Consider the following 15,730-nt stretch of genomic DNA (forward strand, 5'->3'; position numbering starts at 1 on the left):
TTAGAATAATAATTAAGTAAGAGGTTTGTAAATTTAGGACATAATTCAAATTTCTTTTATACATCTATCTAGTATAAAAGACTTTTATATACCTAATTAAAATATAGCAATAAAAGAGAATTAGATTATAATAATATACAGTAACAACATTGTAAATAATGTATTAATATAAGTATCGGTAATAATAATAGGCAATAATAGTAAAAACTCCAGTTATTAATATTATCTATTGGTAATAATAATCAATATAATAATAATACAAATGATAAAGATAACTATCCTACTAATAATAATAATAATAACAATAATAATAATAATAATAATAATAATAATACTAATAATAACAATAATAATAGTAATAATCTCAATTGTGCTTTCTCTACGCGTAGTTTGTGCTTTTTCTACGCGATATGTGCTTTCGCTACAGATTTGTGCTTTCTCTACGCTTTTTTTTTGTGCTTTTTCTACGCAATGTTTTTTTTCTACCGTTTTGTGCTTTCACTACATTTAACGTTTGTGCTATTTCTACCGCTTTGTGCTTTTACTACAATTTAGTGCTTTCTCTACCTAATATTTACCGTTTTCGCTACCGGCTAAAGGTAATTATTATTTAATTATTTTGAAGAATTCTTAAAAGAAAATCAAAAACCTTTTTTTTATTTGTTACACGTTTTTTATTTTTTTATTTATTTGAATAAGTTTAATCGCTTAAAATAAAAGTTATTTTCTTGGAATTTCAGCAAGATACATGTGTTTGTATATTTATTTAATTGTTATAGATTCAGATGAATTTGGATCAAGATATTCTTAAAAGTTTAGCGTTAATTTTTAATAATATTTTGACTGTTTTATGATGTTTATTGCTATATTATATATATTTTTGTTCGATTGTCCCTATTATAAATAATTTTTTTTTCATGCAACTGCCTTTAATTTAAATAACCCAAACAATCTTCAATAATAAATCTGGAGAAAATCTAACTGTTTCCATTCTACAACATTATTAATGTTTATTGTTAGTATTGCTTATTAATGTTAAGCAATAATAATAATAAATAAAAAATAATATTTATAATGTGTTTCTAATAATATCATAAACACATTATAAATATTATTTTTTGCTTATATTTAGCAGTTGAAGTTTAGTAAGAAAAAGTTTTTAAATTAAACAGTTTATATCATGGACAAAATTGTGAAATCATATGAAAAGGTAAAGTTCCTTAAATATATATATATATATATATATATATATATATATATATATATATATATATATATATATATATATATATATATATATATATATATATATATATATATATATATATATATATATATAATATAAACCAAAAAAAGTTTTTTATATTATATATACAGTTACAGAATATACACATTCATTTAAGATTAGTTGAAATAAATATTGATATCTGTATAATATTTAGAGAGGATCTGAAGTTTCAGCCAAACAAAAGTTAGTATATGCTTGCGAAAGAGATGAATCACAGCATTTTAAAAAGTTGTTCATTGATAATAAAATTGGTTTGTTTTATTTTTTATAATATGTTCATTATTTTATAACAAGCATAATATTTAGTATTTTATATTTTATTTTACATTTATGTTTATTTATCATAACTTGTAAATATCTTAAGTGAACAGATAAAAATAATCCTAGTGTTATCTAAAAATATTTTAAAATGTGTTATAACATGTCCTTTAACGTGTTATAACATGTTCTTATAACATGTTATAGCATGTCCTTTAATGTTAAAGGACATATTAGTTTTCTTTTCAAATACTTTACATATATTTTGAGATGTAATATATTAGGTTATGGGATTTTTACCAAAAGAGATTTTGAAGCTAACGAAGTTTTATTAGAATATAAAGGTGAAGTTATATCTCGTGTGGAAGCAAAACTGCGTCACAAAAAGTATTTTATGGAAAAAAAAGGTTGTTTTATTTATGATGTAGATTTTGGCTCTGAAAGAGTGAGGTATGTAATTTTTTCGACAATATAATTTTTTATAATGATAATTGATGATAAATATTGAAAGGTTCCTTATAATAATCTCCTTAATATTTGTGTTAAACTTAATTAAGTTTTATGTGATAAATAATTAAACTATTGCTTTTAATAATTTGAAAAAATAATTTTATTTATTGAAGAAAACTCAAGTTCAAGAAGCTGAATTTTATTAAGTTACATTATGTTTAATAGGCTGTTGAAAAATAACTTTCGTAAACTTTTATTATTATGTTTTATTATTAATATTATTGTTATTGGGTGAGAATCTTATCAACATTCGGTGTTTCTATGTCTAAAATTCAAATGATTTTTGATATTATAATTTTATAATGAAATTTAGCATTGATGCCACTTTTTCATTGTCTTTTGGACGTTTTATTAACGATTCAGCTGAAAAGTTTTCAAACTGTAGGCCAAAATGTTGTTTGGTGGAAGGAAAGTATCGCCTTATGTTTTTTTCCAAATGTTTCATTCCTTTGAATACTGAGCTGCGATATGATTATGGAGACAAAATCAATCAAAAATGGAGAGATTCTGTAAATTTTTTGTAGTTTATGCATTTTTTGTTTGTTTTCATAAATAGATTTAGTTTAAGATTATTAATTTTGTTGCTTAAGATTTTCTACATCCTAATCAAAAATTTATCTTATCTAGAGAGACTATTTAAAACCATTAACAGTTAATGACTTGAGAAATTCATTACTTGGAAAGGTTTACTCTATATACTTTTTGTATTTTAACAACCTAGTTGTTTTTTTATTTAGTAAATAATTCTTTTAAGAGCGTAAAAGTTAATAAAATTTATTTATTAATTTTTGTTTCATTTCACTTTCAGCCTCTTAAACAACATTTGACAAAGGTGTCAGAGGTTTGTGTATTTGTGCATTTATTATAGATAAATTTTCTATACTTATATATTATTTTTTTTAAACATTTTAAAATAAAATTGCTTTAAAGGTTTTGTTGTGTTCAAGTTCTAATCAATTAGAGGTATTTTTATTGTCAGCTTTTTCAAATAATTTAAAATTTATTTGAAAACTATTATGAATAAAATTTAAATAAATCATATTTAGCATTTACTTTATATTTTTTCCCTCAAATGCCTAGATATCAATAAAAACTGTTTTTTTTTTGAAAAGAAAAGAGTTGCAAAAAATTTTCTAGATTTATCCAAAAATCTGGGTTTTTTTAAACTTTCAATTTTTCCAGATTTCCAAAAAGTTTTATGTGAATACTAATTTAAATATATATTTTTGCAATGTTTTTTTTTCTAGCTTTTTTCAGTCTTATAAAAAATATATTAAATATTTCATAGAAATTAAGAAAGCCATTAGCTTAAAGCTAAATTAAGAAAAAAATAAAGAAAAATAAATTTTGTGTGTGTGTGTGTATATATACACATACAAAATATGTGTGTATATATAAATATATATACACACATATATGTGTGTATATATATTTCAGTTAGTTAAAATTTTTCAGCTTTCTTTAAAAATAATTATTCAGAAATTTTTGGGTTTTATTTGTAAAAATTTTATAAAAACATAAACTTATTTTTATAAAATATTTCTTTCTTTCAGGATGTAGGTTTGAAAGAAAGTTCTCTTGCAACAAAGTAACCAAATTTAGTCTCACTTATTTTCTAATTTTTTGTTATAGTTTATTACTTTTTGTTTTTAACAAAGCTTGAACTTAATATTGACAGATATCGAAATTTTGGGTGAATATGTCAGACTTGAGTTAAAAAATATTTTATTTTTTGAATTAAGCTATTTTTGTTAATTCTCCTTTACCATTGATTTGCTTTTTCTACTTATTGATCAATTTTATAGTTTAATGAATCAATTGCGTCAGTCCCCGGCTGTGTTATTCAAGGAATCAGAAGAAGTATTGGTATTACATCAGTTGTATTTATGTTTACAATGTTTTATTCATTTAAATTATATTGCTTGGGATAATTAATTAATCAATGTTAAATAATCAAATTAGTCAATATCTCATATATTTATGTCTAGTCTTGCAAACTAGAATTAGAGTACGAACCAATGGTTTCTTTATCTGACATCCTTCTTGTAAGGTAAAATTTAAAAATTAGTTATTTTTAAAATAGTTGTTCTTCAATTGTTTTCTGTCACTAACTAATTATGAAAGTGACATTCTTTAGACCCACTGAAGAAAAAATTGATGAGGTAGTTTTGATAATTTTATTTTTGTTTAAAAGGATGCAATAAATATAAACTAAAATGCCACACTGATTTTATGTGCAGAGTGAAAAGAAAAACCTAATGATTGATATAAAAGAGATCAAGACAATGAAGCAAAAAAAAGCGAACTCCGATAATGTGATTCAAGAGTAATTTTATTAAGTTCTTTAGCTTGTAACCTTTTTACTGAAAATTATTCTATTAACAAGCTAAATAATTTTTAGATCTTTTAAAATCAGTGTTGAGGAGGTAATTAATTTGAGTTTTTATATTTATATGTTTGTATGTGTGTTTGAACCTTAAGGAACCCCTGAAGTTACAGGATAAGAAGAAGAGTGCTGTCCATCAAGGGCAACTTTTATACTACAATAAGAAATGAAAAATTCATTAATCTTAAAAATGTTACCAGATACACTGTAAGAAAAAAGCTCATGGAGAAGATCAGCATGCCAAACTTTATCAAAAGCTTTAGAAATGAAAAGACTCTTAACCTCTTCACCTCTACTATTAATGCACGATAAAACCTACCAGTTAATACTGTTAGCATATCAGCTGTAGAATGAGAAGATCGAAATTCATATTGAAGATCAGAAAGTAAGTTATTAGATTCAAGATGAGTGATTAAGTGTTTGTTAATTAAAGAGTCAAAAACCTAGCCAAATTAATGGTAGTTAGATGAATCAGATCTCTCTCCAAATTTTTGGGAAATAGGGGTAACAGATGCCGCTTTCCAGCAGGCTGGAAAACAAGACTCTGATAAGCACTTGTTGAATAGTTTTGAAAATATAGACAATAGTATAGCTTCGGAGAACATTTCTGCAAGACTATAACAGGTATGTTGTCTGGAGCACTAGCTGTAAAAGAGTCTAAGCAGGATGTCACTTTAGATACAAAAGCTGGAGTGATATGAATGTCAAGCAATTGATCGAGTGTTTGTCGGCTATATCAGGTAGAATATAACTAGTGGAATCAAGAGATAATAATTTATAGATAATACATATTAATGAAATGTTTTTAGCAAACCATTTAGCTTTGTCTTGAGGTGAGGTGACAAAATCTGAACCATACAAGAGAGGTTGAATAAAAGATTTGTCCTTATTAATGATACTGTTAAAGAACATATAATAAAATATATATATACATTTATATAGAATATATATGTATATATATATATATATATATATATATATATATATATATATATATATATATATATTTATAAAATAATATATATATAAAATATATATTATATATAGTATATATATAATAATATATATATATAAATATATATATAAAATATATATAATAATATATATATATTTTTTGTTAATTCACCTCCATAAATAATACAAACTTTTTTGATGTTATATTATAAACTATTGATGATTATATTATAAACTATTGTTATATTATAAACTATTGAACGATGTTATATTATAAACTATTAAACGATGTTTTATTATAAACTATTGATTGATATTGATGAAACTGATGTTATATTATAAACTTTTTTGATGTTATATTATTTTGATGTTATATTGATGACATATTAATTAATAAGACCTCATCATTAATTGCATTAATTAATTATTATTTTAGATTTAGTTGCATAAAAACTATGACTTTTTTTAACTAAAAATAAAGTGCATTTTTACAAGTGTATATATATATATATATATATATATATATATATATATATATATATATATATATATATATATATATATATATATATATATATATATATACACAGTAGAATCCCGTTAACTTGGACTCTGAAGGTGTATATATTTGTTGTCCGACTTAGCGAATCTTCAAATTTAGCAAAGCTCTCGTTAAGTCGGACTTTTTAAAAATGTCCAACTTATTGAGATTTCGAGACTTATCGAATGTTCTTTGATATATAAATTTTATCTACATATATATAGTACAATATAATCTTATGTGAAATGTATATTTTTGTATATATAATATATACTATAAACGAAAAAAATCGCACAATTCCTTTTAAAAACAGCTTTGAAGCATTCAAAGCTACTCTTCCAATTTCACCACTCTGAGTAAACATCAAAAAATTAACAAGGGTATCAATTGCTTTACAAACTCCTTTAGTCGTTGGCTTTGTTGTCACCGTTTCATCCGATGTTTCGTTTCCTTCGTCTTTTTTCATTTCTTCTTTAACTACCTCAATAATATCTTGAACAATATCTTCATCTGCCATCACTCCTCCCGTTAACGAAACGTCCTCATCAATTGTTAACATATCTTCGTAAGTAAAATTTTCCGGAACAAGATCCTCATCACGCTGACGTAACTGATCAATTGAATTTTATAATGCATGGAAATATTCTTCATCTTTGTTTGGTACTCCTACTCCTTCCGTAAATCCTGTTTTGCAAAAGCAGTTAATAATAGTGGTTTCTGAAACTTCATTCCAAGAATGAACAAGCATTTTCATTGCATCAAGTATGGAGATTTAAGGCCTTTTTTTCCATTATCAATAGCATTTATGATCTTGTTAATTAAATTAGTTCGGTACTTACACTTGAACCGACCGAATGACTCCTTGATCCATCGGCTGCAAATATGAAGTTGTTGTGGGGAAAAATGAAGTGCATACACGTTACCCATAGATTTCCAAAGGTATGAGAGTGTAAGACCAAAAGTGAAGATGATCAATCATCCAACTTAAGATTCTCAATATTCGGATGGGCGGTGCAATTATCAATATCCAAATCTACTTTTCAGCCTTCTAATGCAAACTTTCTGCTGTTTTGTCTAACCCACTCCTCAAATAGTTCATCCAGCTTCCAGCAATCCTCAAATAGTTCATCCAGAGGTCATCCTGCTTTTTTTTTTGCGAACGGTAATGACAGAGTGCTTTTAATTCCTTTAAAGCAACGGGGTTTGTTTGATTTCCCAATAACAAACATTGGAAGTTTTTCTGCACACGTCAGCTGCAGCAAGCGCAGTTATTCGCATCTTGCAATTCTTACCTCCACTACATTTCTCACCTTTCAAATGCATACTTTTTTTTGGAAATGCTTCATAAAACAAACCAAACTCATCTGCATTGAATATATCACGCGAGTTATAACGAGACAATATTGTCGGCAAAGTTTTTTCCCTCTAAAGAGCGGTCATTTTATTAGTAACATCTTGATTTTCACCTATAAAAAATAAGAAAAGCAACTTTAAAATCAGCATAAATTTTATTAGCTATGGTTTAGGACTTTATTTGCTTTTCATGCAGCGCGTGGTAATAAGCCAAAACGTTGTAATGACTTTAAACAAATTAAAACAAAAGAATTGGATTGATAATTTATTGGTTTATGGGTGATGGAATAGAAATGAGAGCTCCATGTTTGTTATTATTTTTTAGACAAATGACTGAAAAAAATGTAAATATCAATGAAAAAATAAATTTATAAAATACCTGATTTTGTTTTAAACTATACATTGTTTCTTTTTTTCTATCTATCAAACCATCCATCGGATGCTTGAAAGTTGTCACAACCAAGTTCTTTTGCAAAATGCAAAGCTTTGACTTGAAAATGGTTCCATACACAGGAATGTTTTGGTGTCGGGTGTTTAAAAACCACATACAACATGCTTAAACAAATCCTCATTTAGGGAGACACGCATCCGCACTCTTTTCGCAGAAGTTTTAGTTTTTTCATCTTCTGAATATATTGTGTTTTTTTCTTGACCATCCAGACAATGTTTACTTTGGAATGCCATATTTCTTTGATATAGATACAGATGATTCTCCTTTGTCGAGTTCTTTTAGTATTTTGTATTTTTCTGTTATAGTTCTACTTGACAGCTTTCCTTTAGCAACCTTCAACATTGTAAATAAATGCTGATTGAAGTATAACCGAATCAAAGATATCACTGAAAATGTTTTGTTCATTGAATTATGTTTGACGCAAAAGTAATTAATGAAAAAAAATAATTTGAACGTTCAAAGTTTTGAATTTTAATTGGTATTTTTGAATTTTTAATGTAATAGTTATTAATAAATAGAATTTAATCAAAGCTTAACTGAATCAAAAGATTTCCGTGAAAATGTTTATCTATGTGTAATTACACGCGAATATTTGACGCGAAAGTATTTTATTTTCGAGCGTTTAAAGTTTGGAATTTTTATTGAAATGTTGGAAGTTTTGTTATTATATGCACTTATATGCAATTCAAAATAAAAGTCCTAGTTAAGCGAAGTTTTTTGCCGAAAAGACCTCAAAAAACAGTACGAGATCACGAATAGTCCGAATTAAGTGTATGATATATATATATATATATATATATATATATATATATATATATATATATATATATATATATATATATATATATATATATATATATACATACATGTATTAATTCATATACTTCTACATTGTATGTGGATGTATATAATAAAAAATGATAATTATATTATAAAAAAATAGTCCCAAAAATTATAAATGTATTGTAAAAAAACTTATCGAAAAAAAAGTCAGTAAAAATACACTTTTTCCATTTTTAGTTTAGAAACTCCAGTTTTCATGCTTTGAATCTAACATATTTATTTTATTTTTTATAAATAATATTAAGAACACGTTATATGTTAAAGGATCTTGGGGGACCCTTAAAAATATTTTTTATTAAAAAAATTTTTAAGGGAGCTCTTAAAAATATTTTTTATTAAAAAAAATTTTAAATCAAGTGTTTTTTTTATCATATAGAACACATTAAGAAGTTAGCAGCATATATATTTCAAATATAATGTTTTTTGAAACACCCTTGTGAATATATATATATATATATATATATATATATATATATATATATATATATATATATATATATATATATATATATATATATATATATATATATATATATATATATATATATATATATGTATATATATGTATAATATATTATATATATGTATGTATATATATATATATATGTGTGTGTGTATGTAAATATAAGTATATAAGTTTATATATAGTATAATATAAACTTACATACTTATATTTACACACACACGCACGCACGCACACTAACATATATATATATATATATATATATATATATATATATATATATATATATATATATATATATATATATATATATATATATATATATATATATATATATATATATATATATATATATATATATATGTATGTATATGTTAGTGTGTATATATATATATATATATATATATATATATATATATATATATATATATATATATATATATATATTTATATATATATAGTATAAATTTATCTTTGTTTTACAGCGTTTCGAACAATGTTTCAAAACCTCTTCAAATATATCAGTGGAGAAAATGATCAAAACGTTAAAATACCAATGACCACACCTGTTCTTGTCTCAGTAAAATCGTTGCCGGAAAATTTTAGGGACATTAAAATGCATTTTTTTGTTCCTCCTACAGGCTTAGATATACCAAAACCTACTTCAGATGCTGTGAAGCTTGAAAATTATCCTAAATTTTGTGCATACACGGCAAAAATTTGTTTCGTTAACTTAACCAAATATGTTTGGTTAAGTAGTTTTTGTAAAAGTTACAAACCCGTTTGGTAAAATATACCAAATCTTTTGTAAACTTTACCAAATCGATTTTGTTATTTTAACCAAATTATTTGGTTTGATTATGTTTTTGCGTTTTGTCTTCACGCAAAGTTTAACAAATTTATTTGGTTAAATTTACAAAATTATGTTTGTTATTTTCACCAAATGCGCGACGGGATGGCAAATAAAAGGAGAAAAAAAAAAGATTTTCGCCATTTTTTATATTTATAATAGTCAAGCATCGTTGTTTTAACTGAAAAGAAAAATTTTAATTATTTCACTGTAATCATGATTAACTGTGCTTATTGTGAATATACTGCAAGCACCACCAACTCTTATAAATGTCATTTAAAAGTTTTTCACAACAAACATAGTTATCGCGAAAGATTAGTTTGCAGACAGGATGGTTGTCCGATGGAATATAATTCTTTTCAAAGTCTTACAAAACATATTGAAAAATCTCATCAAGAAGTTTTTCAAACACCTAATTTAGAAGAAGTAGATATTACGCAACGATGTTTATATTCAAATAACTTGTCTTTAGCTGTTCACGATAACGAACCTGTTTGCACAGATAATATGTCAAAGTTTTTTATTAAATTTGATGAAATCGATGGTATTTTTGAAGATTCCGCTTATTTTATTTCTAAACTAAGAAGTTATTCTAATCTGCCCCTAACCACTATATTAAAAATTGTGGATGCATGTTCAGACTTTGTGTCATTAATTGTAACAGGAATTAGTAATGAGACTCAAGTAATTTTTGACAAACACGGGCTCCAAAATGAGGAACATAATAATTTCTTTGAAAATATCTCACGCCTCAAAAAACCTTTTCAAGGTTTAGAAAGTTTGCATAAACAAACAAATTATTTTGAAAAGAAAGGATATTATATAAAACCAAAATCATATCCAATAGGTCATTTTATAAGCACTCAAAGAACATCTAAAGGAATAGTTTGCTCAACTTGTGTTGCAACAGGGCAATATGTTTCATTAAAGCAGTGTCTTGAAGTTTTTCTTTGTCTTCCCGGTGTACTTGATGAAATAAGAAGTAATTTAAAACCGTCTACTAATGGTTTAGTTTCAGACTTTAAAGATGGAGAGTTGTGGAAAAATCATCAATTACGTCTTCAACATGTTCATTCCCAAAATACTTTTATAATTCCAGTTTTTTGTTTTTTTGATGATTTAGAAACTGCTAATCCATTAGGTTCACATAGCACTGTTCACAAAATCGGAGCTTTGTGTACAATTCTAAAATGTTTAAAACCACTACATAACTCAAAACTTGAGAATATTTTGTTAAGTGCAATTATTTATTCTTCTAATCGCATTAAATATTCAAATAAAGATGCATTTTCTATATACATCAAAGAAATGACAGAATTAGAAACAAAAGGCTTTACTATAAAAATAGATGGTAATGAATTTAAAATATATGTTGTTCTTGCTCAAATTCTGAATTCCATAATCTTTGGTTTAAATGGAGTGTTAGGTTATGTGGAAAGTTTTACTGCCACATACCCATGCAGAATATGCAAAATGAAGCGTAAAGACTTTGACAGTATTTTTGTTGAATCTGAATCTCTTCTTGAGACTAAGAGGTACAATTACGATGTTTCTTTACATAATTGTTCCCTCAATGGTATAAAGGAAAAGTGTTGCTTTAATAAAATTCCATCATTTCATGTTAATGATAATATTTATTGTGATATTATGCACGATTTGTTAGAAGGCATTTGCAAATATGTTTTTCAAAAAATGTTAAACTATCTAGTATTTCAGAAAAAATTCTTCAGTCTAGGTGACATAAATAGCAGAATGAAAAAATTTTCATACGATCACTCATCAATCCCTTCATGTCCCACTGATAATCAAATAAAAAATGGTTCAATTAATATTGGTGCAATTGAAATGCTAAATTTGGTTTTAAGCTTTCCTTTGTTAGTTGGAGATTTAGTTCCTTTCGATGACAATGTTTGGGTTGTTTTTTTATTGTTAAGACAAATTGTCCTTTACTCATTTGGTTTGCATTTTAGCAAGCCTGATTTATTGTATTTTGGTTCTCTCATCACTGAATTTTTACAGGAATACTGTTTTGTGTTTAAGTGTGGCTTAACATTGAAGTTTCATAACCTTATTCATTATCCACGTATTATTAAAATGCTTGGTCCGCTAAGTCATATGTGGGTAATGCGTTGTGAAGGTAAATTAAGAGGTTTTAAGCGGACTGCTTCATCTGTGGGAAATTTCAAAAATGTTTGCAAAACAGTAGCTATAAGACACCAAATGGATCAGTCAACTCGGATCATGGCAAAACATGGCTAAAAAAATAATGAATTTTGTGTTGCTAAAACTGTTCCTATTATACTTTCACATGTGATTGAGGGACAAACTATATAATAATTGATAGTTAGTTATTGGTTGTACAGAGAAAATTTCCAAACAAAGAGTGTTTCTGTTAACTTCGTTAACTTTAAAATTGGTGATGTCGTTATTTATGCAGTTGAAGAATTATATCTTGCATTTTGTGTAATCAAACAAATTTTCGTATCTGATACTAATTTATTTTACTTTATTTGTCAAAAGTTGTTTATTATAACTGAATGCTATCACTTGCAAGCTTTTGAGGTTGACATTGAAACAGAGTTAATTGTTTTAAATTGCTCTCACTTTGATAACATTATCTCACCTTGGCCATTAAAACTACGAAATTTAAATAAAAATAAATACGTTTCATTAATGCACAAAATATAACTATTGATTTTGTAGCATTTAAATTTTTTTAATTTTTTTGTAAATAAAAAACATTTATATAATTATTTGATGTACTTTAGGGCAAGATTGAAAAGTCTTGTTGTTCAAAAGAGAAATGACGTTTGCAAACTAAATTGGAAATTAAAAAAAAACTGAAAATATTCAGATGGGGGCAATAATACTTTACATATAAATACCTATAAACAATATTTATAGGTAAACATTTAAGTTTATAGAATTTTACATTTTTTTGTTACTAGTTTATAACGTTTCAATGGTTATAACTTATAACCATTAAAACTTGTGCGATTGAAGGAATCTATTATTCTTTCTGTGACACAAGTTTTAAATGACTATAACTTGTAAAATATATAAATTTTAAAATTCTTCAAACAATGTCAAATGAAAACAATGAAAATTTTAAAATTCTTTAAACAATGTCTTTACTTGAAACTAAATAGGTATTTGTAGGTAGTATGTAAGGTGTTATTGCCATCTGAATCCATCTGATCATTTTTTATTTATTTATAATTTAGTTTACAAAGCTTATTTTGTTTTTAAAAAAGCTTTCAATCCTGCTCTTTATTTTGTTTCTTGAAGTTTTAAACAAATATATATTTACTATATAAATGTATTTGTATTTTCTGTTTTTAGTGAACTGATTTTATGTTTTCAAAGTACATCGACACTGCCGTGTCAACATGCTTTGAATACATAAAATCAGGCATTGCAGGAGCAATTGCCCCATGCAATGGCCCCCACCGGTGTTGACGGCCATGGTATTTATTTCAAAACAATCAATTACTTTTTTGTATTACATTAAATAATTGACTAGTTTTCATTTACTATTTATTGGTGCATTTTATATTATAATATATAACCCTATACACTATTATAGTATACTATAAGTTTAACTATAACTTTAAAAAGGATAAATTTTCATTATTTTATTTTTCGGCTTTTTTTAGTCATTTAGAGTTATTTTTTCCAAATAAATTTATATAAATGATATAATGTAATACAAATTTCTAGTAATGACTTTTTTTTTTCTTTTACTTTATTTTTCTTCATTTTTATAGTGTCATTAAAAATGAAGGATGAAAAAAGGGAGAAGTAGAATGCAATGTCTCAAACCAGGTTGTGATTGTGATGAATACACAAAAAAGAGAAAGACTTTGATTTGTGTGCCTATTGTGATCATGCACCAGTTTTACATAAAGGTATTTTTAACAAGTATTTTTATATAATAATATTTCTTAATAATTATAGAAATATTACATATAACACAATGTTTTATATACTTTAGTGGAAGACAATTTCAATCTTGTTGAAGATATTGAGTTAGCTCATTTCTCTAAGAGCAATGCAATACAGAATACAATTTCCAGTACAGTTATTATTTTTATAATTTTTTGTCATGTGTTTCAAACTTCACATAGCTACAATAAGCGATGAAAGTAATGAAAAGCAAATCATTATAAACTCAAATTACTTGTTACTGGTTTTTAGGTTTTAAATATTACATAAACAAGATTTTTTCAAAAATATACCTAATATTTTATAAATAATATTTAGCTTCTCTCAGTATGTCTAACATGTTAGTTGAACCTCAAAACTGTACAAAAGAAAATGGAGATGCTACCTTTGGTATTTGCCTTGCATATTAAAAAAATAAATTATTAGTGGCTTTAACGTTTTTAAATATTTTAAAAGAGTATACTTAAAACACTTGATTTTTTTATGTAATAATGTTTCTCATTCTCACAGTACTAGTATTACTGTTTGCAACCCATGTCAATAATGATATTATTTGATTATAGAACCAGCTATTTTGAGCCGAAGCGAAATAGACTTCAATAACAAGGTAATGAGCCCGATGAAAAAGCAGTGCATACAGCAAGCTAAGCCATTCCAAGATTCAACTGGTAAAGTAGTTTCTGTATCAAAAACTGTACTTCATCATAAAAGCAATACTCTCTTTGAGGTTTGACATATTTTTCTTTATATTGTTTAACTATAACTATATAATTTCTGTGGAAGAAAATATTATAATACTTAATTAGCATTATTGTTAACATATCATTAATCATCATAATTTTAATTATAAGTTATATTTTGTTTAATTAACACTGAAATATTATTTATGAATTTAACAGAATGGCTTAGCCCCGATCCTAAATTCTTGCACAGATGGAATGATTGTGTTAAGTGCTTCAAATCTAACATTTAGTTTACGCAGCAAGTTGGCTGGCATAGTAGTCAACCATATCATTCAAAGGAAAGGTTTGCAGTAAGTAAAAAAATTATGAGATTTTAAATATTATTTACAACCCTCGGAATTAAAAAAATTAATTCAGCAATAAATTGCCAGCCTTAAACTGTTTAAGGTCGGCATCAGGTTTGAAAAAACATTTATTTACAAAGGTTTCACCATAAAAAATAGAAACAAGATCGGCATAAGATCGGCGACTTAAATCACTTTAAGGTCGGCAGATAGGCCAACTATAATTCCGAGGGCTGTATTTATATATATATATATATATATATATATATATATATATATATATATATATATATATATATATATATATATATATATATATATATATATATATATATATATATATATATATATATATATATATATATATATATATATATATATATATATATATATATATATATATATATATATATATATATATATATATATATATATATATATATATATATATATATATATATAGAATGAATATATATATAGAATATATATATATATAGAATATATATATATATATAGAATATATATATATATAGAATATATATATATATATATATAGAATATATATATATATATATAGAATATATATATATATATATATATATATATATATATATATATATATATATATATATATATATATATATATATAGAATATATATATATATATATATAGAATATATATATAGAAATCGTCCAACTAATGCAGATGTCTGTGTATCAGCAAATGCCATTATTTCACATTTTCCTTCAGAAAAGATTGTAAGTAACTTTCTTTTTCACATGATATAAAGAATGTTCCGGTTCATAGTTTAAGATTGGGGATCTTACACTGCTCTTCAAGAATTTGTGTGAGCAAATGAA

At 24.9% G+C, this 15,730-nt stretch overlaps 2 protein-coding genes and 1 long non-coding RNA gene across 5 annotated transcripts; all 3 read left to right on the forward strand.

The window, feature by feature from the left end:
- The first annotated feature begins 374 nt into the window (after positions 1-374).
- LOC136080232 (uncharacterized) lies at positions 375-4,536 on the forward strand. The gene is made up of 14 exons (XM_065796846.1): positions 375-599; positions 1,133-1,210; positions 1,443-1,539; positions 1,831-1,996; positions 2,370-2,565; positions 2,684-2,740; positions 2,865-2,897; positions 2,987-3,019; positions 3,610-3,644; positions 3,862-3,922; positions 4,045-4,106; positions 4,194-4,218; positions 4,297-4,382; positions 4,458-4,536. Exons 2-14 carry the CDS (start codon positions 1,181-1,183, stop codon positions 4,534-4,536), a joined length of 960 nt encoding a protein of 319 aa, XP_065652918.1. The 5' UTR covers positions 375-599; positions 1,133-1,180.
- A 5,577-nt stretch (positions 4,537-10,113) lies between these two features.
- LOC136080233 (uncharacterized) lies at positions 10,114-12,156 on the forward strand. The gene has a single exon (XM_065796848.1). It carries the CDS (start codon positions 10,114-10,116, stop codon positions 12,154-12,156), a length of 2,043 nt encoding a protein of 680 aa, XP_065652920.1.
- Positions 12,157-13,668: 1,512 nt separating this feature from the next.
- LOC136079994 (uncharacterized) lies at positions 13,669-15,595 on the forward strand. 3 transcript variants are annotated; one of them, XR_010638367.1, is made up of 6 exons: positions 13,669-13,805; positions 13,892-13,972; positions 14,161-14,232; positions 14,406-14,569; positions 14,742-14,875; positions 15,556-15,595. It is a non-coding gene; the product is annotated as an uncharacterized LOC136079994 (long non-coding RNA). The 3 variants fall into 3 exon arrangements; XR_010638368.1 differs by having other exon boundaries at positions 14,816-14,875; XR_010638366.1 differs by having other exon boundaries at positions 14,406-14,875.
- The last annotated feature ends 135 nt before the right edge of the window (positions 15,596-15,730 follow it).

Source organism: Hydra vulgaris, chromosome 05 (assembly GCF_038396675.1).
Source record: "Hydra vulgaris chromosome 05, alternate assembly HydraT2T_AEP".
Classification (NCBI taxonomy): Eukaryota; Metazoa; Cnidaria; class Hydrozoa; order Anthoathecata; family Hydridae; genus Hydra; species Hydra vulgaris.